The 26,197-nt window shown below is 34.3% G+C and overlaps 3 protein-coding genes across 9 annotated transcripts in view; 2 read left to right on the top strand and 1 right to left on the bottom strand.

Moving 5' to 3' along the window:
* Window positions 1–5,336, top strand: part of LOC117118272 (otoferlin-like) — a 59,417-nt gene extending 54,081 nt beyond the window's left edge. For 5 of the 6 annotated variants that reach the window (XM_033262832.1, XM_033262831.1, XM_033262829.1 and 2 more), the window contains one exon: window positions 1,547–5,336. In XM_033262832.1, the coding sequence (XP_033118723.1) occupies window positions 1,547–1,727 (181 nt within the window). In that variant the 3' untranslated portion in view covers window positions 1,728–5,336. The remainder of the gene's footprint in view (window positions 1–1,546) is intronic. The other variant, XM_033262828.1, reaches the window with a different exon arrangement.
* A 1,544-nt stretch (window positions 5,337–6,880) lies between these two features.
* LOC117118274 (acyl-coenzyme A thioesterase 13-like) lies at window positions 6,881–10,981 on the bottom strand. Its single transcript, XM_033262836.1, has 3 exons — window positions 10,847–10,981; window positions 7,452–7,636; window positions 6,881–7,214 (listed from the first exon to the last, which is right to left on the bottom strand). The coding sequence occupies exons 1-3, from the start codon at window positions 10,943–10,945 to the stop codon at window positions 7,064–7,066; spliced, it is 435 nt and encodes a 144-aa protein (XP_033118727.1). The 5' UTR covers window positions 10,946–10,981; the 3' UTR covers window positions 6,881–7,063.
* Window positions 10,982–17,004: 6,023 nt separating this feature from the next.
* On the top strand, window positions 17,005–25,570 carry LOC117118273. Of its 2 annotated transcripts, none has more exons than XM_033262834.1 (3): window positions 17,005–18,335; window positions 22,089–22,777; window positions 23,529–25,570. In XM_033262834.1, the coding sequence occupies exons 1-3, from the start codon at window positions 17,325–17,327 to the stop codon at window positions 23,638–23,640; spliced, it is 1,812 nt and encodes a 603-aa protein (XP_033118725.1). In that variant the 5' UTR covers window positions 17,005–17,324; the 3' UTR covers window positions 23,641–25,570. The 2 variants fall into 2 exon arrangements, with proteins under 2 accessions (XP_033118725.1, XP_033118726.1); XM_033262835.1 differs by lacking the exon at window positions 17,005–18,335 and adding an exon at window positions 19,779–20,749.
* The last annotated feature ends 627 nt before the right edge of the window (window positions 25,571–26,197 follow it).

Raw genomic sequence — 26,197 nt, 5'->3', positions numbered from 1 at the left:
TGTTCACTTTCAGTTACTACTCTGCAGGTTTACAATTCTATATATATAATTTATATATCTGGTGTTTTCTTTTTTGGTTTTGGTTTGAATCAGAAATTGATTGATTGAAGGTTTCAAGATGAAGTAACAATAGTAATAATAAATGCTTGTGGTTGTTTTGTTGGTGAGTGTCTCGCCATTTCAATTTAGTTTTTACAGTCGTTGTCATGAAGACTGAAGCAACTCAATCAAAGTGTCTTGATAATCTTGAGGACTGAAGCAACTCAATCGAAACATCAAAACACTCTTGAATCTCAAACAAAATATTTATGTAGTGTACCGCAAGCAATTACTATTATTAATTTGTGAAATTGTTGTGGTGGAAGGACAATAAATTATTAATATTGATTTTTTTTTTTTTTTTTTTTTATCTTAATAATATATTAAACCCAAATTAGTCATACATGGTAAGGAATTTTCACAATAATTCATTTTATATTACCCTGAAGTTGTTTATTGTTTATTTTTAGTTGTCATATATACTTGATGTGATAATGTTCCTATTTGAGCACTGTTGTAATTATTTATCTCTATGTGTATATTATATACCAAACATTAAACTATTTACTTACCTTATATTATATATTTATATTTTTTTATTTTTGGAGTGCAAAATGAGCACAACTTATATACAATAATAATACATTGTTCCATGTACACGTTTGCACTCTATTTTACCAGAGGCGGATCCAGAGAAAAATCTGGGTAGGGTCTATATGTGAAATGTGAAGAGATTTTCGTTTGAATATAGACACTGGTACATGGAATTTAAATAAAAAATTAGCTTGTTTTGGAGTACCATGTCTTAATTTTCTCGTTTTTTGGGGGAAGGGGGTGAGAGAGGTCCCCCCCCCCCGCCATTGTCTCCTGGATCTGCCTCAGGCTACAATATGGATCAGTGCTAATCATAATTTGTGTATGGTGGTGGAAAATAGTGTGTTGCAATGAAATACTCACTTTATTGAACTAATGTTATTGGTTTATACATATACAGTACTGTGTATTGACCTAAATAAAAACAGTTTCAATAAATTCAGGTAAACTACATAGTAAAATCACCAAGTTCACTTGTAAGGTAATAAGTTTGCATGTTTCAGAAATGAACAATATTTATTCTGACATTATAAATAGGAAATTTAAATGTATACTAGATGACAACACACATCCTCTAAGTCACAGGCCCTGCTCTAAGTAATTATATTAACTTCAGTCAGGTCGCATTATTCCCTCATTAAACAAAACTTCTGCTAGCCATGCGAGATAGTTGCAATTAACAACTAGTTTCACCACTATTTATATTTATAAAATTAGGTGGAGGACTACAACACAGTTTGTTTGCTTTACATAACTACGGTATTATATGACAGATACTTGAATTTAAATAACATTTTATATATTTTCTTTCGATTTAAACTATAACAAATTATGTTTTTAATCTGAAATTTTTTTGAACTTTATTTTAATACAATGTAACTTTTTTTGACATTATGTTTTTTTCTCATTTCAGACGGCCGGACACATCATTCATGTGGTTCATGAATCCGTGGAAGTCTTTTCGTTACGTTCTCTTTGAACGACTTAAGTGGCTATTACTAAAGCTGTTTCTATTGGCACTGCTTGTTGCATTTATTGTTTTGTTTATATATGCTTCTCCAGGATATCTTGTAAAGAAGATTCTTGGAGCCTAGTTTTGTTGTTTTTTCATAGGAAAAAAAAAAACAATATGAAATATAAGAGTTTTTTGCTTATGGTTTTTAAAAATATTTTACTAATTTATATTATTAATATTAGTTATGCTTCATCAGGGCAAACCAATGTATACATATTAAATTATAAAAAAACTAGATACATGTTTAACCGAAAACAGGCAATGAATTAATAAATTTACGTAACATTGATTTGTGCCTGCATACATCCCATGTCTTCTTGTCACCCATGGTCACTGTTACTATGTTCTACATAATTTTTTGGTAATGGGGTACTTCACTGTATGTGTAATAGGGTACTTCACTGTATGTGTAATGGGGTACTTCACTGTATGTGTAATGGGGTACTTCACTGTATGTGTAATGGGGTACTTCACTGTATGTGTAATGGGGTACTTCACTGTATGTGTAATGGGGTACTTCACTGTATGTGTATGGTTCTTTGCTGCCTCTAAGTTTTTGTTCCACCCTTCATGGGTATTGTTAGTGGCGGAGGTGATTGTTATGGTATGGCACACACACACACATGCACACACCAATGAGGGCTGATTGGGAAAAAGGGAGCTTTAATTACAATGAATATTTGCCAACTTGAATACCATAAACCTAGGTTGGCTAGTATCTAGACCTTGAATTTGTACACTTAAGATAGTTTTTTATAGGGAGCTCAAAACTACAGAATTAGTGTGATAATGTAACACTGCTATGTTGATGAGTGAGACACGACTCATACAACAATTATAAACCAAGCACCAATTCAAGGTGATATCGGGGTTTATTCAACAATGCATGTGCCCACAAGACACAGCTTGGGTCCACGCTCCTCACGACGACACTACTCGCTAGTCTTTAAACTATACCCTAGTCTGGTTTACCCTCACAGTCTACCCTTACAATAAGGCACAGGCTTAACTTAAAGAACCCTAGGCTTATGTACCCACTTTTTGAGGTATTATAACATTTATATTTTCCACATGTACAAATTATGAGAGCACAAGTGACAGGCTGAGGGTGTATGCATATGCAGTTTCATTTGATGTAAACTTATTGTTCATTATTTTTTTTATTATTACCATAATATTGCATAGTGTAGTACAGTAGTAAATATTTAAATTATTAATGTTACTAAATATTATGATCAGCAATATATTTCCATTGTCATGACATTTAAAAAAATGTATATATTTTCAAACCCATCAAAAATTATTTAAAATTTATCTACCCATCAAGTGTATATGCAAATTCTTTAGATGGCTTTATTTTTATAAGATGCTTGCTGTATATTTTTAATAGGTTACGGTATATTATTTCTGAAATAATGTTGCAATATTTTAAAAATACTTTACATACGTTGCTGGGTCTGTTCATAATGTGTGCTTTATATTGTGACAATAGTATTATGTGTGAATACAATAGAATACTTGTAAATACTTTATCAATTGCTGTATTTTTGTTAACCATGTTGAAGGAAAAGTATATATATATTTAATTTGTGACTACCCCATTGTGGTACTGGCCCTTTAAAATATGACTGGCCTATTGTTCACAGACTTCCTCAAAGGTACACTGTACTAAGTTATTGACCTTATTCACAGAGAAATGATAAAAAGAAAGGTTAAATTTACTGATATTTTAACAATACTTACAATATGTTTTTTTTTTCATGTTCTATTTACCAGAAAGGACTGAGAGTTCTCAGAAGCCGACCTCATATATTAGTTTCAGTGTGTTGTACATGAACTCTAATGATGCCAAATTAATAAATAAACAAACAAATCAAGCTACAATCTTTAAGAATTGTACTGATAGTCATCGGGCAATACTCGTCTGATAAACAATGCCTTATGCTTCTAAAACACACATATCACTAAATTAAGTGTTGTTTCTTCATACTATCATTCATCATTATGTATATGTTAATATTTTATTATGGTCCAACTATAATATTAAACTTTCAAATTCACTTCAAATACTTTTAAACAGATTAGGAAAAATTTTACTTCCTGTAGACATAAAAACCCCAGTTGTAAATATTTTAAGTTCATTAGGGTGGAGCAAACTCAGTGATAAATGGGACAAACAATTTCAAATGTTTAAATGGTCATGCTCCATAATATTTATCAAAAAAATGTTTTTAATTATGGTTTGCATACGTATTGTACTAGCAGTCAAAGTAAAAATACACTAATTGAATGCACCTGGAATAATATGCAAAGTAAAAGAACTTTTGTATACCGATCTACTAAATTATGGAATAAACTCCCGGATCATACTAAAACCAACTTTAAATCTATGATACTTTCAAGTTTTAAGCATTCTATTTCAAATCCTCAATAATACTATCTTAATTTAACCTGATTAAATTTCTCTTATCTTGCATATCCATATTTATTATTTAAATTTTTAATTTTTCTTAAGTTTCTTTCAATGTTCCTTTTAAATCTATTTTAATTTGTAGTTAAGTTATCAATCTTTTTTGATTACAATGTGTATATATCTGCTTTTAAAATTTTGTAGTTAAGAACTGAACCACTTTGGAAACCAGTACTATGTATTGAAAGTGTATATAAAGAAAGAATAAATAAAATGTATGGGATTTTTATATAGCACCTGTAAATGGCTCTCCACACTATCAAAATTAATGTGATGAGGCCATATCACATTTATTTGTCAAATATAATTTAATAGTGTGGACATAAATTAAAGTATTGTAGAACTTGCCTTAATCAAATTCAAAATAGCATTGAAAAATTGTTCACCTTAATAGGTAAAATTTGACTTGCAGATCGAAAACACAACTTTGGCATGTAAAGCAAGATCAACTTAGAATTTTTTCCAAGTCAACTTAGGCCAGTTTAACTGTATTAACAGTACTGTAGGACTAAAACTGTACTGCACAGGTTGGCAAAGTGCGGCCCGTGGGCAACATAGGCTTGGAAACACCTTGTTTTTTTATGGCCCAACACAGATCATCTGTAAAAAGTAACCTAAAACTGGGAATAAAGTGTTGTAAAAGCAATGCTTGGAGGTTTTTGAAAGCACACTGGAAACATAAAGTTTGGGTGTGCCCCTCGGTGTTGAATCAAAAATTCACTTTGGCCTCCGACTGACTTTTATGCCCACCCCTGACAGGCTAGTCATAAGTGTACTTTCATCTTTTTATATCAAGTTGTTGGAGTTGTTTTAAGTAGAGTCAGTTTTATGTCAAATTGAATAATATTTTAATTTAAAAAAATTATATACATATTCAAATATGTTTGCTGCATAGCACCTAAACACATTACAAATAGATAAAAAATAATATACACTGCTCGAATCTGTTATTACTTATATAGTACATGTATATTATTTTATATAGGGAAATACATTTGTCATGTATGTTAGGGGTTAATTTTTTAACTGCAATTTAGCTATAGTGTGCTTTGTGTAAACAATGGTGTTTGACATTAGTTTCTATTGACACTGAATATCATTGAGCATTCAAGTGTTAGCTTAGTGCAATTGATGGACTATCAGAATGATGAAATGTATTATTCAGCTCCCAAATAAATTTATTTGGCGTGCAAATAAAGGATAGGTTGTGCTACAGTACTTATTTGTATAGTCCGCACTTTTTTCTTGTTTAACAGGATGTAACTAGAGTTGCTCAATTTCCTATTTTTTCCAAGGCAAGCAGGTTAACCAGTAACATTACAGCATAAAAAAACTACAAAAGCTCTTTTAATGCTGCGTAATAAAAGCATAGCCTGCCCACAGTGAATTTTTTTTCTTTCATTTTTTTGTAAATAGTAGATATTGTTTGTAATATCTCAATCATGTATTTAACTTTGACTATCAATGCACTTGTAAACAACCCAGGTGATATCTACCTACCTAGGGCTTAAGACAATTTATATATGTTATGACACCTCACTGTAGAAAATAAAAATTTAGGGGGGTGGGGTGGGGGGGGGGTGAGACTCAAACTAGGTCCACAATGGTAATTATGAGTGTGAAGTAGACAATTCTAACCATTGCGCTATAGAACCTGTGAACGCCAGTGGATTTTCTCACTCAAACTAGGTCCACAATGGTAATTATGAGTGTGAAGTAGACAATTCTAACCATTGCGCTATAGAACCTGTGAACGCCAGTGGATTTTCTCACTATCTAACTTGCATAAATAAGGGCCGGATGCATTTCACAGTAATTTTGCTAAAAACATTGCAAAAACATAGGCGAGAAGAAAGAAAATAACCCACAGAACAAAAACAATGGTTTTTCTGCTGTTTCTGGAAAAGCCAATAATGATTGTTGACTTATATAGCTTTTATTTTTGTCATTCATGGAAAATGAAGGAGGAAAAGGAAATAAATTTCTATGCTTGCAAGCCTTGGAATCCGGCCATAAAAAATTATAAAAACATTATACATTAGCCAACAGATCCACAGACAACTGTAAAAAACGAACGTTACTCCTTCATTTTCAGTAATGAGTTTTAAAGAGGCAATTAATTAGATTTACAGATCAGATAATAACTCTTAATGCTTCGAGACCACAAATTAAGGAAGCCATTCCAATTCATCTCCTTATAAACCTAAATGAAATTGTGGCCTCGAAGCATCAAGAGAGTTATAATTGTTTCGCATGATGGAGCTAGAACTCATGTCTCAATAAGTTTTGTTAATCAAAAGAAGGTGCTACTGTACATATTTTCAGAGGGTCCCAAGTCTTCCCCAAGTCCCTGGAGTATCCAGGAAATCAGAACAGCCTGCGGCGCTCCCCAACTGTACACGAATCTTCCGCAGAATAACCCATCTCTCACAAATTCATTATATCTGCATGTTTTTCCTACAGTATTAACCCGTATCATTTGCCTCACGGCAAGCAGTGTCGATTAGCACCACATTTCAAGCGCCCTGAGCATCTTACATTAGATGGATTTGTGCGCTATATAAAACTACACTATTATTATTATTATTATCAAAAGTAGCAAAAACAAAATTAGCTAAGAAGCTTGTTTAAACAGATCGCCCGGAAATAACTTCTTCCAACTTAGGACCCCGGCATTTTATTTATCTGATCAGTAATCTAACCCAAATCAAATCACCATTGTACTTCATTGTCACTGTACTTTTCACAGAATTTATCTACAATTATACTGACCATGTATTCGCAAATTTATTTCATAAAAACATACTGTATATTTAAATCAGTTGTGTGAACAACGGTACGATTTGACAAAGGTAGTTGCCCTTCGTTTTGATAAAAAATAATCCAATATAAACACAGCTTAAGACTTAAATTTAATATAATTTTTATTTTTTTAAATTTGTTTATTATGCTATATATTTTACATGCTGCCCTGTTGCTAGTGTAGCACCATCACTATTGGTCAACTGTGCTTCAGTAAATGCCAGTGTTTTCCCATGTTTCACAACCTTTGCATCTATCTGTATTTCCTCACCTGGTTTTGCAGCTTTAAGGAAACTGGAAAAAAAATGTTTACACTTTGAGGCAATAAAATTTATTGGTAAAGATTGCCAAATTCAACACCCGAAGGACCCACTAAAAATTTTGGAGGGTAATTTTTATAGTTATAATGATGATGAAATGTCATAAAATTTGAAATTGTTTCTCAAAACAATACAATAAAGACCATGCTAGTCATTGTTAAGTTCTGGTTAAAATACGGTACAGTGAGAGCAACAAAATACTAGTACGCACTTAACATTAAGTGAAACTGAGACACCTGGTACTCCAGCTTCGGTTGACATGACAGCAAAGGTTGTCAAGGAATCAACCAATGTTGATGTAAACCCACCATGTAGGGTCCCATATCCATTTAAATGTTCTTCTGCAACCTTTAATTGACATATACAGTGACCTGGTTCCGCAGAGACCACTTGAACCTACAGGAAAGAAAATGAGAACAAGTTTTGAATGGCGAGTTTGAATAAGCATATTGAGTGCAATACACAGTTCATATTTACTTCTGAGGCTGACACAATATATCTCTATCTATACTCCCAAAAGCAGTGGCATACCTAGGGTGTGGGGGAACGGGGCGCACACACCTCCAAAAATTACTCGTGCCCCAGTCGCCCCCCCCCAAAAAAAAAATTACTTGCAAGTACTGTATTTAAAAATCACCATATTTTGCGAGTTAGCACCCCTCAACTGATCATTGAGCCCCCCATCCCCATTTCAAGACTTCTAGATACGACACTGCTCACAATTAGACGCTCCAATCACAGCCCCTGGTCTATATGGTTCACCTTTTTTATAGAAATGTATTGATATTCATAATCAGTGGAATGTCCAACATAATGGAAAAATATTTTGCATGCAAATGTCAGGCTTCCTACATTTTGTGACATAGCAGCTAGAATTCACATGCACTGACTACAGTTTTGTGTGCAGGGATGTGGTTATGGTGAAAGGGGCCACCCAGCCTTAAGTTTTCCATCCTGTATAATGCTAATTTCATGGCCCATTCTTAAAATTCACTCTTATTACAGGTATTTAGAATTTACCAATGTTATCACCCACCAAGCACCCACCCTCCCTCACCACCCATAGTTTTCTATAGACTACAACCCTGTATGTGGGACCATGTATAACACAAGGCATATCAAGAGGTCACGGCTCACGGTGCCTGTATGCATGTTCAAAAATGAAAAAAAAAAGAAGAAAAAAAAATATAATACAGTAAAATTAATGATGACAAAGTAAGTTTCTTTAAACATTAATATAACAATTTTTTTTTAAATTTCATTTATTTAGCGCTATTTACATAGCGCTTTGACAAAAAGTCATCAACATTACAAGTACATAATTCAAAACATCGAAATCACAAAGAAAAAACAAAAACCCCCCAAGCACAGCAAACAGGTCAGCAAAGACAAAAGAAAGTAAAAATTCAAAACATCAATCACAAGAAAGGACTGACCCCCCCCCCAACCCCACCAAGCATAGCGAAGCAAATGAACAATTAACAATTGCCAAAAACAAAGAGGAAAAACTCCTGGTCCTCCATGGATGTTACCAGACTACAGATTAAGGTTGCAGATGTGATTTGAGGTTTTTACAATGTACTGCTTTCAAACTGTACAATAATTTATTTTTAATTTCTATCTTTTTTAAATTCAAATCACTTAACAGTGAAAAGCCAATTAGAGAATGCCTTAAAAAATACACAGTGGCCAGAGATACAGTACCGTATCTTTACTTTGGTTTTCTAAAGGTATGGTAAATTGCATTATCCAACAAAATGCCGTCACCAGCATGACGACATCGTTCGAAAATCACTCAATGTAAACATGCTTTCCTGCCGAGTTGTAGATTGTGTAAAAACGGTTGGCAGCATTTTATTGCATGATGCAATTTACCTACCTTTAGCAAACGGAACGCTGTGGCTAGAGATACGGTACCGTATCTTAACTTTGGTCTGCTAAAGGTACGGTAAACTGCATTATCCAATAAAATAACCAGCGTTGATGACATCATTCGAAAATCGCTCGCTGTGAACCTGCTTTCCTGCCCAGTTTAATACTCTGGACTAGCATTGTTTTAGTTACCATATGAGAGTTTCCTGTGTTAAAAACATGATTTACTATACTATACTTCTTTAAAAAACATAACTTGTACTTTATAATAAAAGAAATCTGTATGTAATATCAGTACCTGGAACAGTAACAACACGAAGAACTATGCTACTGCACTGTAATGCATAGGCCTATTTTAATACACTGCTTAGATAGGCTTTTCTTTTTCCATCTTGATTTCAGAGGTCAAAAACATTTTTAATTTTTTTTTTCAATCATATAGTGGCGTAGACTAGTCTTTTAAGAACATTTTGCTGGAAAAATTGTTTGGATATGACAACCCGTTATAGAGTTATGATTTTTTTAAATAACATGATGTCAGAAAATCAGCCCAAAATTAAAAGCTTATCTTATTTCTGTTGGTTTTTTATATTTATTTATTAAGATATAAAACACAAAACAAAACAAAAGCCAAAGACTGAAAACGTTTGTTTACAATCAACAAATAAAAACATAGGAAAACAGGTCAGGTGGAAAAATACCTATAGAAATATCAAAACATTCAAATAATTACATTAGAAAAGTTAAAAATTAATTTCATATTACAAAATATATATATAAATATATACACCATATTATTATAATTAAATTCCAAAAACATCAATTAATTCAAAATTAAAAATACATATCGAAATATCAAAACATTCAAATAATTAAATTAGAAAAGTTAAAAAATTAATATCATATTACAAAATATATATATAAATATTATACACCATATCATTATAATTAAATTTAAAAAAAAAAAACATCAATTAATTCAAAAATACATTATTATGATACAGGATTAAAATCAACCCAAACAGCATCCGCTGAACAAAAAAATTAAACTTAATTATTTGCATTGATCAAATTAACAATAGTAGGTATGGCAGACCTTCTATATCTTTCAGTTTTGCATCTGGGGATATCAAGAGTACAGTACTAGTTGTATTAGACCTCAGGGTTCTCTTCTGCTTGCGGCAAGGAAGCAACATGTCACGAAAGCAGTCAGACTTGAGCAAAACCCTGCCAAAAGACAAAACAAGGGTTTCTCTCCTTGCCGCAAATGATGGTAAACCTGTAACCTCTAGGGCATTGTCATAAGTAATGTAGGCAGCACCTAACATTATGTGACATGCTCTTTTCTGGATGGTCTCAATGCTATTGGCCATTATGGCTGATTCGCAATGTTTGTCATCACTTCAAGTTCAAGATGTCTAGCTACCGATTCGTGATAAAGGATTAATGCTTTCTCTAGTTAAGTAGTAGTTGTGTCCCACTTTGCCTTTGTAACATTTGGGGGTTGGAATGTCTAAACAAAATACTACTGTCCCTAAGTAAGGCCGCTATTAATACTAGCTTAGCTGGGCCTCTAGCTAGGCTACCACCTAGGGCCTAGCCTAGACTTTTTTGTTTAATCTTAGGCCCCTAGGCTAGCTAGGGCGGGTCGGCCTAAGAGGCCTAGCCTAGGCAAGTATTTAAAGTGTTCTATATAACTATATAGGCCTAAGCACAGATGTAAGACAGACTTACATTCCTTAACAATCTGTCGTATCGTTTAGTGCTTGAAAGGTGCTGAATAACTTGCTTAATAGCTTGTAAAGTAGTCCCTCCTTTAGGAAAACTAGGCATTTTATGTTTGTTTGTTCGTGTTTATGAAAAGGTAACCTTTGCCCTTTGGCTCTTTTTGCTTGGATCGTCGATGTCGATTAGAAATATATGATTTTTTAGTATTACTAGTAATAAAATGGACTAGCATTGTTTGAGTTACCATATGAGAGTTTCCTGTGTTAAAAACATGATTTACTATATTATACTTCTTTATAAAACATAACTTGTACTTTATAATAAGAGAAATCTGTATATTATCGGTACTTGGAACAGATAACAACACGAAAGTACTATGCTACTGCACTGTAATGCATAGGCCTATATTGTATTTAGATAGGTTTTTCTTTTTCCATCTTGATTTCAGAGATCAAAAACATTTTTCAATTTTTTTTTCAATCCTATAGTGTTGTAGATTAGTCTTTTAAGAACATTTTGCTAGAATTTTTTTTTTTTTTTTAATACGACGCCCCGTTATGGAGTTATGATTTTTAAAATAAACATGATATTAGAAAATCAGCCCAAAAGCTTATCTTATTTCTGTTGGTTACGCACCGCTGATTCGCAATGTTCGTCATCATTTAAAGATGTCTACCGATTCGTGAAAAGGCCTATTCCCCACACTATTCTTAATAGTTGCCTTACAATAATATTAGTACTGTATTCTCATTGTTAGGAATTTAACTTTATTTCCATTCTGCAACACTGGTTTATTTTTTAGTTAATTTCTAACTTGTTTTTTTCTGCAATACAGTAGGCCATGTTTAAACTTGGTTGTACTGTACTCCCTTATTTGCTTTTTATTTATCTTCATTGAGTTTTGAATTTTGTATTATTTGATGTTTTATTCTATTATTTATTATTTTTTGTTAAATTTCCTGATGTTTTTGTTTAGCTTTTCGTTACCAATTTTTGTTATCTTTTATTATTGGAAAGCACAATAAATAAATTTAAGTCAAAACGGCAATACAAAACGGCATTGACCAAAACGGCAATAACCAAACGGCAATGAACCAAAAGGGCAACAGAACAAAACGGCAATAACAAGTAACAAAACGGCAATAGGCATAGGCCCTAGGCCAAAACGGCAAAGAAGCAAAATTAATGTCAAGTCTAGCCGCATTTATCTGAATCGTTTTGAAATTATCCCGACAGGTAAATCGAATATTGCCTGGGCTCTTTTCCCATTTTTTAATGTTAAATCGCGGTTTTTATTTATTTACTTGTTTAGCCTGATTTTGTTTGTATTTGAGTTTCATTCATTTAAATGTTTATTGCTTTTATATTGTGTTTCCCCCAATCTTTTTATTATTGAATTTGTATGTTTTATTATTATTATTATTATTATTATTATTATTATTATTATTAGGGCCTATTATTGTTATTATTATTATTGTTGTTGTTGTTATTGTTGTTTCTATTTTTGTAAGTAGTTCTTGTTTAGTTGTATATTTTATAGTTAAGTTTGTTTCATGATGTGTAAAAGATACTTATTATTATTATTATTATTATTATTAGGGCCTATTATTATTATTATTATTATTATTATTATTATTATTATTAATGTTATTGTTGTTGTCGTCGTACTCGCGCGAATAAGCGCCCCGTTTGAATAAGCGCCCCTCATAACAAGAAAATTTCCTTAAGCGCCCCGTTTGAATAAGCGCCCCTTCTAATTTGAATAAACGCCCCCTCAATAACCCAATCAATCCTGGGACTATTGTCCTTATTTAATCGTTTTTCATTCAAAATGTGCGTCTTGGATTTAATAAGTTCTCATAAGAACCCCTCGATTTTCATCTATTTCCATAAGCGCCCCCTCAATTTTCACTCTGTTTTTATAAGCGCCCCGTTCGAATAAGCGCCCCGTTTGAATAAGCGCCCCCCAAAAAGTGCAAAAAAATTTTTATTTTAAGCGCCCGGGCGCTTATTCGCGCGAGTACGGTAATTGAAATGTTTACTTTTATATTGTGTGTTCCAAATCTTTTTATTATTGAATTGGTAGCATTGTATTGTTATTGCTATGACAATTTAGCCTCATTTTTACCGATATAATCGTGTAAAAAAAAGTTACCTCTTTAATAGAAAAATTCAACAGCCAAATGTTGTTAAATTTGGATAATGTTAAGTGGTCCCTTAAATTCAGTAATATGAGGCCAAAGGTAAAGCGTCGGCGTTTCGAGGAACTTGGAGAGAGGAAAAGGAGAGTCATGGAAAATCGAGGACTACTTGGCAATCCTGTAATACCAGGATATACTGTAGGTTTTTTTTTTTAAATTGTTTTTAATTTATTTTAATACTTTCTATGTTTTGTTTATTCATTTGTTCTATTTTTATTTAAACAAAATTACAATTTTGCTCCCTTAAATTCAGTAATATGAGACCAAATGTTTAATTGGATGGGCTTCTTTTCGAGGCCAGATTTGCAAAGTAAAGAGGGGCTTCTTTTCAAAATGTTGAGAATTTACACTAGGCTATAAAACAATAAATAAGGCAACTGTAACATCAGTCTGTATCATTGAGTGTATTAATCGGCATTAAATCACCTAAACTTGTATACACTATCGTGTTATTAATTAATTTTGTTTCTTGAAATTCATGTAGAGTATGTACTCTCTATCTCGAAAAGAAGCCCATGCTATCTTGAAAATAAGCCCATGGATTTGGGCTTCTTTTCGAGGCTACTTTTGCAAACTAAATTGGCTTCAACAAATTGTGTGAACAATTAAAGTTTGTGTGACTGAGGATACTTCTACATGATTAGTCCTACCAGGGAGTTGTTATAGTTTTTATTCATTTTTTTTTAAATTTAAATCTTCTGACAGCTAACAAAATCAAATAATGAGGTTAAGTTGTTAGGGGCTACCGAGGATGGGCAAAAGTATAAAACTGTCATCGGAAGATGTGCCCATCCAAAACCCCGACTAACACAAAAATACAATTTCAAAGAACATTTAGAATATACAAATTAATAAAGACAGGCCAATAAGAACATTTTACAAACAGAAACACAAAAATCCTACATAAAACATCCAACACACTCTGAGAAGCAATTACACCCGTGCATGTATTTGCATTCGCGACGGCAATGACACTAGACCGAGTTAAATTTCCCATAAAATGACTCTTGAGTCTCTCAAAGAAACTCGAAAAGGACGATTATGAGATTGTTTCTTGTCTCAACCCCCAGTTCTGAGAATTTTTTTAGTTCCTGGTCCACCCAATTGTCTGCGCCAAACTGTAAAATGGACGCCACGGCAGGTAAATATATTTGGCATAATATGTCTAATCATGGAGGTCCTCCATGAGGAAGCAACATACGAATCAAGAGGTCAATATTATGATACACAGAAGAACATATTTTTTGAGTAAGAAAGCCCAATTCAGGAAACGATACTTCGCACATCCTTTTACAAAGAAAGGAAGACATGATAAGCTCTAATCATGTCCTAAAAACACCAAAATGAATAGAATTTTAAACAGAATATTCACGAAATGGGTTTGAATTTGGTGTAAAGTTTATTGCTCAAACCAGGGGCGGTTCCAGAATTTTTCAAACGGGGGCACAACATATTTAGACTAAATAAGTGAGAGTGCTAATTTCAATATATGCCTTGTAATTTTAAAATTTAGTGGCAAAACGGAAGTGGGGGAGGGGGGGGGGGGGGGGGAAGTTCCCCCACTGGATCAGCCCTTGCAAAAGGTATAGGTTAATGAATTTTTCTTATTTTGAGACTACTGTAGTTGTTGTGATGCAATGAAAGAAATCAAGTGTCCCCTTGGCCTATGGGTTAAATGTTCGATATCGATTGACTGGCGCACTCAGACATTGTCCCTGTCCACTTAATAGGGGTGTCCCCTTTAATATAGGGGTTGGCCGAAGTGAAAGATATTTCCCCTCGTTTTACGGAAAGTGTCCCCTTAACAGGGATGTCCCCTCAATAGAGGTGTTCTACGGTATAATAATCAGGGCCGCCGAGAGCGGCCTCCGGGGCATCTTCGCTGCCCTGTCCTATTGTTTGTTGCCGCCTAGGGCCCCAGTGGGATCGAGGGGCAGATCCCTGGTTCCTCCCGGAAGCTACGGTCTTTCATCGGATTAGAGGATACTAATTTAATCGATTATCGAGTGCCTGATTTCACCAGGTCATAAAAAAGTATAGAAACACGAAAAGCAAAATCTATCCTTCCTTTTATTCAAACGTGATTCAAAACATAGGTATCAACGTTTACAGTGGGGGATACAGGAATTAGAAATAGAGGGGCCCAGATAACTTTCACAGATGGACAGTCAACCTACCTCAGCCCCACCTTGGTTGAGGCTGAGGTAAGAAAATTTATGATTATGGTACCTCAGTACGGCCGAAATGGCACTCTAAGACTTAAACTTGAATAGAATTTTCTTTTTTTCTCAATTTTGGTTAAATTTTGAAAACAAAATAGGGGGTGGGGCCGGGCCTCGACCTTAAATCCGTCACTGGTTTAATATATTAATTCAGTATTTATTTTGACAATCTCTATCAGGTCTATTCGTATTTTCTAAATTGTATACAATGTATATTAACGAAAAACACTTGAATGATCGTTTGAAAATTGTTATTTATTTGTTTTATTATTTTTTACCAATTTATCCCGAGCCCCCGTCGGGCCCGGCCCCCGGTTACCCCGGCCTCTCGGCGGCACTGCTAATAATAATAATAATAATATACATTTATATTAAAAGTTGCAACATGGAGGTGGTATGGTTTAAGATTGGGAGGTCATTGGAAAAGTCATACTCTGAGCAAGAGCCGTGTGGTGTATATAGTATCAACAACAACAACAATAATGATGATGATGATAATAATAATAATAATAATAATAATAATAATAATAATAATAATAATAATAATAAATAATAATAAATAATAATAATAATAATAATAATAATATGACATTTTTTTTAATATGAAAGAAAATAATCACACCTGAAAAGAACTAGAGCACATAGGATGTACATGCTGTGTATTTCCATATTCTGCTAATGCAACAGAGAAAGTACAAAACGAAAATTGTGACAGGGTAATTAGACAGTTTCGTTTTTGTAAGAGTCCACCTATAGTTTGTTATGAATTAAAATCACAACTGATCACTGCATGGATTTTGATGTAATAATAGGCCTAACTGATAAGCCTTCGCTTTCAATTATATGGTAATATCTCTCAAAAGCATACAGCCTGATGCACTATAGGTCTACTGTTATAATTGTCTTAACTCAGTAGTTATTGGCATACGGATTTGGATAAAATGCATATCATCGATGAACATTATTCGGCAAGAGGTATTAACGTCGAGACCAAGTGCAGAAACTTTCGCATAGTTTTGGGTGATATCTGTTTTACGTCCGTTTATTATGATAATGCCTTTGCAACAAAGAGGAGATAAAGGAAATAACTCATACTTGTCAACGTTGGTGATTATGATGATATTTTTATCTCATACCGTACAGTATGAAACTTCTTATACAATCTGCTAGGGTTCTTGTCGGCTTGATTGTATTTTGAACAGAATTTAATCAAGAGTTCATCCGTTTGGAAAAAAAAAAAAGATTAAATCATTAATAAGGACATTGTTTCCGATTCATTTTAGCCCTCCGTCTAGACGAATTGACTTCGATGAACTGTTTGTATATAGCCACTTGAAATATTCAATGAATGTGTAAACGCTATATTATACCCATTTATCAAATTAAGATACCCATATAGTAGGCCTACTAGTTTAACGAATACAATAATTATTAACATCATCATCATTGTGAATATTTTATTATTACCTTATCATATTGTTATTGTTGTTTTTGTTGCTGTTATACAGTTAGGTCTACACACAAAATATGGAATATTATTTATCACTTACTCGTTATGAAAACTTCAAGAACAAGTTCACTATTACTATCACTATTAAGTATTATTTGTTATCAATATTAATATTTAGCTATAGTTATTACTATTATTATCATTAGACCTGTGTAAAATTCAACGCATGTAATTTGCATGAATAATGATATATGGAGTCTTCTATTATTAAAATTCTGCTAGTTTTGAGCTTCTATAGTGAAGTCAGGCGTCTGGATAATGTTTTATAGAATTTGCCTCAGAGAATAGGTCAATCAAGGCGGAAATAGATTTGCGGTGGTGTATTTACATTGTGCTATGTACCGTACTCAAACTATATGCTCCTTTTGATATTAGACTTTCAACGGAGGCAGATATGTTGTATAGATTTTCATTCAACTGTTACTTTGGTTTACTCGTGTAGCATAATGGCCGTTCTGTAGCAGTACCAAACAAGACATTTCTATCATGTGTTCCTTTAACTGCCTTGTCCTCGATTTTTTATATACCGACGACGTTTAGCCACTGTCCGGATGACTGCGAACATAGTTGAGCATTCTGTAAGCATAGATTTCAAACAGTTCATTGAGGAAAACGCTGACAGACTTCCCCTTCATTTTGAAATAGATGAGGGAATTTATGGAAGCGTGCTGGGGGGAGCGAGGGATTTCTCAGTGGGGGAAAAATATCGTTTGGAATCAATCGACCACCTCGTAAACGTTACATTTTCGGAAGCATACAGTATATCTAGTGAGCGTGGACTTATTACTATTCCTTTGGAATTTAATGGTTTCTTCCGATTAATACCGGATAGGAAAGGTGGTAATAGATCATTTAAAACAATGAAAGAAATAGCATCTGATCTACCTTGCATTGCATATCCCACACACGATATTAAAATTAAAGATACTTCAATTCCAAAAGGAACTGAAATGGAATTTACTAAGAGAGTTCAGTTCAAACCACAGGAAAACGTTTATCTTCTTTGCAAGTGTCACTATGGTTCCCCACAGAAGGCTAAGACGAACCATCTTCTTGGAATTGATACTAAAGCCAATTTTGAACAAGCTGAAAAGTTGTATACTTTGAAAGAATTACTACACAAAATGCCAGTTAAGGCGTTTTACGTCTCTAAAACCCTCGGATATGAGAGCGAGAAAATACCAGGCCTACCAGAAAACTTTAGCGACCCATTGTTTCTTTCGAAAGTTGACGTGGGGATTTGTCGACCAGTTGTTGACACATCGGTGACTATTCGAATACCCGCAGAAACAGAATTAACTGTTAAAAAAATCAATTTATTGGATGATCACTTTAATCCCACTAGAAATATTCAGGATATAATAAAACATGAAATAATCTTTCCGATATGTGTTGAAGTAGTAGATTTTGATGATGCATTAAGAATCAGCACCATTCTACGCGACTTGCAGCCAGACCAATTACTGATAGTTGAGGCAGTTGACGAAGTCGAAAAAGTACTTACAAAAGGAAAAGGAAGATATTTTACCGTTCCGACAGAGAACTATAAAGGAAAATTTAAGGTATGTGCCGTACACATAATGGTAGGCCTAGCAAATGAAATCATAGTTACCAACCTGAGAGATTTGAAATGCGTGACTACACCAGTTGACTGGGGGCCGAGGGCCGCTAGGGCCCCCGCTGGGGAGTCCAGGGCGGAACCCCAGTGGGGTAAAACCCCGCCTTTAAGTCAAATAATCAACAGTTGTGGCAATTAACAATTAACTCGCAAGCCCGCGCCTCATAGATTCTAAGTGCGTGGTTGGCTGGGTTTTGGTAGAGAAAGAAATTTTGTCGGTGAATTTATTCTCGAGTGAGATAACGAAAGCTCTCTAATGACTCAAGTTACTGCATGACCATTTTTATATCGTTAATAAGACAAATTTCTTTTAATTTTAAATAATTTTCCACTGAATTCGTGATAATTCGTTATCATGCATAGACTTGATCTAAATGCGTGACAAATTTATGATCATGCATGTGTTTCTGCAAAATGCATGTTTCATCAAAAATCACTTCTAAATGCTGGACCGTCCCGCACTATGCGAGACGGTTTATGTGAAATACGCAAAGACCTAAAATCAAGTGTAGTATTAAATTTATTTATTTGATTTTTTAGGTATTTTTGCAACACAGTTACTGACTATAATTCATTTTCTACTGTAAATGCTATAGAATACACAATGAATGAATAATGTTATAGTAGACCCTTTAACAAAACAAACATGCTGCAGCACGCAAGCGACCTTTTCTCTTGAAGGAAAGTACAACGATTGAGGGCAGGCAATCGCATTTTTGCTTGGGAATGTCTATTTTAGTTATCATTAATAAATTTGTTAGGCTAGTTTGGATAATCCCCGTCAAAAATTAGACTAGCTGTTTCCTTAGATCATTGATGAGCATACAGACAATTGTTAAGCTCTATTCAGAATGAGTGACAAATATCTAATAGGCACGACTACAGTATATTGGTGCGATACGACATTTGCATTCCAATGATATGAGCAAATCAGAATAGAGTCTGTCTCTTATACACATCTAGATGTGTATAAGAGACAGTTTTTCAGGGTGTCCCAGATTATATTGTATTCTTTAGTCCGTCTGGTGTCCGATTCTCCTGTGAAGCCATTTCTTCACTTATTCCAGCAACGAACCGGGGGCCTCTTGGGCCGTCGGCCCAAGTCTCACATATTTTGCAATTCGTCCCCACCTCCCACCCACTTTCAACCACGGATCGAAACCCTGTGTGCTCTAATTTCAATTCATTAAAGATTGGTTGAACGAGTACCGTTTCTAACGCGGAAGTACGTGCACTTAGCCTAAACTGTATTCGAAACTAATTGCTGCATCATATACAATCGATCTATGACATTTCTTATGATGCTGATAGGAAGTGATTTTGTACGCCTCATGTTGTATATGCAGAGAATTTTAGTTGCTTTACTAACACCGGTAATACGTACCCGTCAATATGAATTACAAGGTGTCGTCTAGAAGTTTTAAACAATTTGTAGCTACACATTTGGCGAAATTTCCATTGGTAGTTGAGGTTCAGGAAGGGTGGTATGGAACTGACGAATGCAAAAATATCTCAGCCGGAGAGATCTATCGCTTGGAGTCGGTCAACCACTTGGTAAGCGCCACATTCCCAGATGTTTCTGGTGTATCAAAGGAACTTACACTTCCATTAAATTTCGAAGGACGGTTTCAGCCACTAACTCGTATTGAAGGAAAGAAAAAAATTGGAAATGTTGTCAAAGGTCTTCCTTGTATCGTGTTTCCAAGGCATGAAATTACCGTTCAGAATGTCATAATACCAATTGGTACGAGAATAGAGCTATGCGAAAGGAACAACAAAGGCCTCCTTATATGCAAATTTCATTTTGCACAGGGTAAACCGAAAGTCATGATTTTAAAACCAGATATTCAAGGTTGCTTTGACGTAGGTCTATCTGTATTCTCTAAGACTTATTCTCTTCATGAGCTACTAGAATTGATGCCAGTTTTAGTAACTCAATCCAGAACTGAAGAAGAAATACAAACTGGAGTTTGCCAAATATCAGGGCTACCAGCAGATTTTCAACACCCTATTCTTTTATCCAGGATTGATATGATAAATTGCAGGCCATCTACTGATATTTCAAAGATCATTCAAATTTCAATTGACACTGAAGTGACAGTAAACCAAGTCTTCGATCTTGACCATTTATTTCATACAGACGAAATACAGAACATGATACGTATTGAGACAAATTTTCCATTTTGCGTGGAGGTTGTAGATTTCAATGTTGGAATCAAATCTAGTCCTATTTTTCGTAGCCTAGAATTAAAGCAATTGCTTATTGTAGAGCATACTGAATGTACCCGTAAAGCTGTAGTAAAGGGTAAAAAGAATTGCTTTACCATACCAGTAGAAAAATATAACGGAACATTTGTGGTAAGTTTAATCCAAGTTCAGTTTGTGCAGCATCTCCGGTTCCGGTCTGAATTGTTTATAAATTGTTGTGATTGTTTTTTTTCTATTTTATTTGGGACAATCATCAGATCATGAAATTGATGCTTAGTAATTAACTGTCTTGAGCCTAACATCATTTCTTCTCTATGCAATAACCCACCATGATTTCATCAATTACTGACGCAAAATAATACTACAATGGTTTGTGCACGCCCTCCTCGTCTAGTTGCATCAACATGTTCACATTACATGCTTCGTTTACTTTTTAACTATCTTTTCAAGAATGTTTTAGCTGAAGGTAACGACTGACATAATTTTTTTTAATGAGATAAAGCTATTCCTGAGCCTACCTTGGTCGTTTTAAGGAACCTGTATTATCAACTGCTTTGAAAATAAGAGTTAACATCCGCGCAACAAATGACAGTGCTTTTTCAAAAATCTATCTTGTTAGCTATTAGTTTATAGTTTGTAGTTTTTAGATTGTAGTTTCTTGTATCTTGGAGATTACCTACTGGGTCTCTCCCCGAAAATATTGATTTACCATTGCTCCACTATATCATGGAGGAAGAATGTTTGAATATGTACAATTTGATTAGACATTTTATTGATAAATAGTTTCATGGCACAATATGCCACTCTTCAGATACAATTACCTAAAGACAAAAATTGTAACGACAGAGTGGATTAAATTGATGATACTGCTTTCCTTCCTCCATGGACAAACAATGATTTGTTAATATAAATTCTAGTAGCATAAATTATAATGATTTAATGTAAACAATTTTTAGTTAAAAAAAATAAAAAATACTACATTATAAATGTTGATTATAATGTACTTACAATTTATTTAAAAGTTCACTAATTTAATATCAAAACACCAATATATTTATCAAAAATTAGGTAAGAAAATGTTTTTTTCAATCGAAACGCAGAAATTCTTATTGGTGGAGTAATGCAGAGTTTACATTTGCCTGCTATATATCACATTTTTAGTATCGGGACCAAAAAAAAGCGTTCCCTTATTAGGGGTGTTCCCAGTGTAGCGTTATAAGATACTTGAATTCTTTCATTTCATAGTTAAAACACTATCCACTAATAGGGGACGTGTTCCAGAAAGGAGAGACACTGCAAAGGCTGCATTATTGTTTCCATATTGCGTTTTAATAGTTTATTATTTCTGGGTTTTTGATTATTGTTTTGTTTTATTGTAAAGTTTTTTATTTCGTATTATATTTTTGTTTTTCATTATAATGTTTTTTCTCCCTCCATCTATAACACATTACAGTATTCTTTTGACATTTTTTGTTGACGTCATTTGTAGATGGTACCTAACGTATTTCAAACTGCGGATGAGATATGGCAAGAACACTACACGAAGAAAGTACGTGTGATGGAAGATTACATTGTATCTAGCCCGCATATAGACTCGATATTTGCCGGAGATGTGCTAACTGCTAAAGAGATGAAAGTAATATCCTATGAACAGCAGGAATGCGAAGTAATTATTTGTTCTCGTGAATCTGCAATTCCGGAACTTCCTACACTCGTTCGTATTCCTTCATATGCTCTGGGTGGCTTTGAAGAGGTAGACTACCATAAAGAGAGTTTTACCCTCGATTCTATACCAAGAGAGCTACCTATCAGTGCGCGACTTCACGGAAACCCATATCAAAGAAAGCATAATGAAGACGATAAACTATTGCTTGAAGAGGCTCCGTTAACTTTTGAAGTTATTTTTACCGAAATGAACATTCTTGTGAGCGTTTTTGACGAAATTAAAAATTCTACAACACACCGGTTCTTTATTCCTGAACATAAACTTGTCAGAGTCAAAAAACGAAACATGCCAACAGGCTATAAACCTAGATCTCACCACAATCAAAAAGAAAGATTAATGATTGATCTGCTGTCGGAAAAAGACTTTAATTCTATGTGTGTAACTTATCGTGAGTATCAAAAGCCTCCTCAAATACCGCCGCCGATTCCACCCCGACAGAGCACACTGCCAAGGTAAGTTGCTTTTAAAGAGCTTTGTTCCACAAGACACACAATTAATATTTAATTTGTGAATAGGAAATACTATCAGCTACCGAAATACAACTTATAACCAAACATATGTTCATTATTTGACGTTATTTTATTACTATCATTATTATTTCATCCCAGATTCAACGGTGATCAAAGTCAACCTTTTTCAGAATAGAATAATAAAATGGTTATATAAATGTATGAAGTTTGAACAAATATCAAATATTAAACGAGACAAGAACCAAACAGTCACAAAGAAGATCATATAAAAGTATAAAAAAGAAGATAAACTTACAGTACTAAAATTACTAACATTAAACAAAACTTTTCGACGGAGACACAGAAGAAAATCACAGAAAACTTGAAAAAAAAAATCTTGCATAAAGAATGGTGTAACTTAGTCTGACGATAGATAAACTCATTATAAATGATATTGACTCTCCTTCCTGGAATTGAAAATAGAACAGGATTACGATGATGATGATGACTGATTGGTTTTTCGGACAATAAAATTATCTTTTATCTTGTATGATTATGATGATGATGATGGTGGTGATGATGACTGATGATGATGATGAAGGTGAAGATATTGATGATTCTGAAGGTGACGATAATGTAAATAATATTGACAAATATAATACTATTATTTATAGTAATGATAATGAACAATTAAACTTATCGCAATATAATAATAATGATTAAAATTTACTTTATATCTTTACAATCTTTTCAGAAGGCAGACAAATAGAGCATCATATAAGTCTTCTGACAGTGAAGACGATGATTACGAAATGCCATTTGTTGCCAGAGAAAATAGTCATAAAGAACCAGTAGATAAAAAGTAAGTAGGCCTCGAAGAATAATAATTATCAATGTCACTATCAATGATGGGCGTTACTCGTGTTAGGCCTATATACACACAGCAGACCCAGACTTCAATCACGGCTATGTTAGATTAGGCCAATATTTTTTAAAAATGCACATTTTAGAGAGTTCTGACAAAAGTCATGAAAGCTCTGAAAGAAAATGTTTCTTTTTGGATTAAGGAAATATAGAAGGTTTTGACAAAACAGCGACGATATGGGAGTGTTGTTTAGTTTTTTTTTCTGATTCAGTAGACATGAACACTGTGTTCTCATTGGCTAATAACTATTTGATATATTTTCTTATTACTCAGTTGGAAGTCAGTTTCTTCCAACTTCGAGTAACAATCGAGTAATAAAACAATAAGTATGTGATACTGGTACTGGTACAAATAGCCGTCTTTTCACAGATATTTGGCAGACATTGACTAAAGGTTGTCATTAGAAGGATACTGCTTTTAAGGGAACCAACAGCAACATTGTCATTATCATAGAGGAGAACAGTATAATGCAGTAAATTAATATAATGCAGTAAATTAATAAATGCATTGTATTATATAGTAGGCCTACTGCTCGTTCTGACATAATTGCCGGCTTAGCAAAGACCTTGGCATGTAAAATAATGAAATATTTATTGAATCTACAGGTTTCTCTTTATTAATTTCGGTAATAAATAGATTTAGCATTGATGATCATATATCTTCCTTTTTATTCTTGTCTTTATTTTCTCTGCTCTTTTTCTTTACTTTTTCCCTTCCTTTTCCCCCTTCTGTCTCTTTCCCTCCCTCTCCCTCTCTCTTTCCTCTTCTTACCCAACCCGGTAAAATCAGTCAGTGAGAGGGAGGGGGCTGTCTACCCCCCTGCCCCTGCCCTCCGCCTGTTACGCCACTGATTAAAAGGATGGGCCCCACGATCGAGCATTGACGAACTCCACAGGTAAGATATTGAGGGCTAGATACTTGAGATGAAATGCGAACAGATTGTCGTCTGGATGAAAGGTATGATCGGAACCAGGCTAAGCCATTCCTGAGTCTAGAGGAGGATACTATGGACAATTATGTCAAAAGCAGCTGAAAGATCTAGGTAAACTGCTAGGACACACAGGCCATTGTCTAAAGCATGCATAATATCGTCATGAACTTTCAATATTGCTGCTTCATTGCTGTACAATCTCCGATACGCAGACTGGAATGGGTCGAATAAGTGTTGCACTAAGCTTGAAACAACAGCATTCTCAATAAAGTTAGAAATAAAAGGTATATTGGTAATAATTGGCCGAAAGCTGGAGAGGAGATTTGGATCAGACGTAGGTTTCTTTAATGTGGGAGTTACAAGACCAACAGGGGTGAAGCTGGATAAGCAGACCAGGATTTTCGAGGGAAAGTGGTCCCAGGCACATGTTGTATGAATAAGTAAATAGATGAGCTTTTGGACATCGTCGTCAGTTACCAAGGTAAAATAATCAAATTTAGTATAATTACCATGTTGTGTAATGATGAGATTTGTTTGCGTTTCAAAACTGATGGATGCTTGCATTTGCTTGATTTTGTCATGAAGCAGTTTGACTTTTTGGCAAAAGAACATGTTAAAATCAGTAGCTAAATGCAGGTTGCTGTCAAATGATAGAAGTATTTCTTCGGGGCGTTTCCCTAAAAGCTTCTTTGCGTGTTTGAAGAGTTGGTTTTAGTTATTACCGCACCCATCTACTTGTGTCTGTATGTAGTCGGCTCTTGCCTTATCAAGTACATGGTGGTATTCAGAGCATTGATTCTTGTAATGTACAAGACAATCCTTGGCTTTTGACTTGTACCATCGGCGTTCAGCCATCCGTCTTCTTCTTTTGTCCTCTCTACATGTGTCTTTGAACCATTCAGATGCCGTTCGAACACAGCTTTTTTCTTTAAAGGAGCAACGTCATCTCTGATAGAAGTAAGAAAGAAATTGTATTGAACTATAGCAACAACAAAAGTAATAGTACCGGTACTGTCTCTTATACACATCTAGATGTGTAAAAGAGACAGCAGCGACGGATGCCAATGAGTTTCCTGCACCTGTCTCTTATACACATCTAGATGTGTATAAGAGACATCCTTTACGGAATACCATTAACATCAATTAGAAAGCTGCAGCTATTGATGAACATCGCTGCTCGTCTTGTCACTGGGACACCTATATTCCATCACATCACCCCTACTTTTCGTCGTCTTCATTGGTTGCCAGTGAAACAGCGTATTGAATTCAAAGTACTTTTATATGTTTACAAATCAATTCACAAGTTATCACCACAATACATTTCCGAATTAATTAAGGTTCGTTCTGCAACTTGCACTCGTTCCCTCCGGTCAACAACTGACTCAACCAATCTTTATTGTCCATCCTTTCGGTTAAAGTCTTGTGGGGAGCGATCGTTCATGGTTGCTGGGCCCAAGTTGTGGAACTTGTTACCTTTATTTATTCGTGAGTCACCTTCTGTCATCATTTTCAAAGAACGACTTAAGACCCACTTATTCTCGTCCCTTTAATTTATTTTTTTCCCCTA

This window comes from Anneissia japonica, unplaced genomic scaffold, assembly GCF_011630105.1.
Source record: "Anneissia japonica isolate Jap-2015-1 unplaced genomic scaffold, ASM1163010v1 scaffold288059_len961885_cov194, whole genome shotgun sequence".
NCBI classification, from domain to species: domain Eukaryota; kingdom Metazoa; phylum Echinodermata; class Crinoidea; order Comatulida; family Comatulidae; genus Anneissia; species Anneissia japonica.
The sequence above is the reverse complement of the archived record's forward strand: the minus strand, read 5'-3'. Positions and strand labels throughout refer to the sequence as shown.

Excerpts from the sequence above, each read along its gene's own strand:
- LOC117118273 (XM_033262834.1), top strand. The coding sequence starts at position 17,325 with ATGACTGCGAACATAGTTGAGCATTCTGTAAGCATAGATTTCAAACAG. Across the intron at positions 18,336-22,088 it reads ACTATAAAGGAAAATTTAAG|ATGGTACCTAACGTATTTCA; the intron begins GTATGTGCCGTA and ends CGTCATTTGTAG. Across the intron at positions 22,778-23,528 it reads CGACAGAGCACACTGCCAAG|AAGGCAGACAAATAGAGCAT; the intron begins GTAAGTTGCTTT and ends CAATCTTTTCAG.
- LOC117118274 (XM_033262836.1), bottom strand. The coding sequence starts at position 10,945 with ATGCCTAGTTTTCCTAAAGGAGGGACTACTTTACAAGCTATTAAGCAA. Across the intron at positions 7,637-10,846 it reads ACGACAGATTGTTAAGGAAT|GTTCAAGTGGTCTCTGCGGA; the intron begins GTAAGTCTGTCT and ends TCTTTCCTGTAG. Across the intron at positions 7,215-7,451 it reads TCAGTTTCACTTAATGTTAA|TTTCCTTAAAGCTGCAAAAC; the intron begins GTGCGTACTAGT and ends TTTTTTTTCCAG.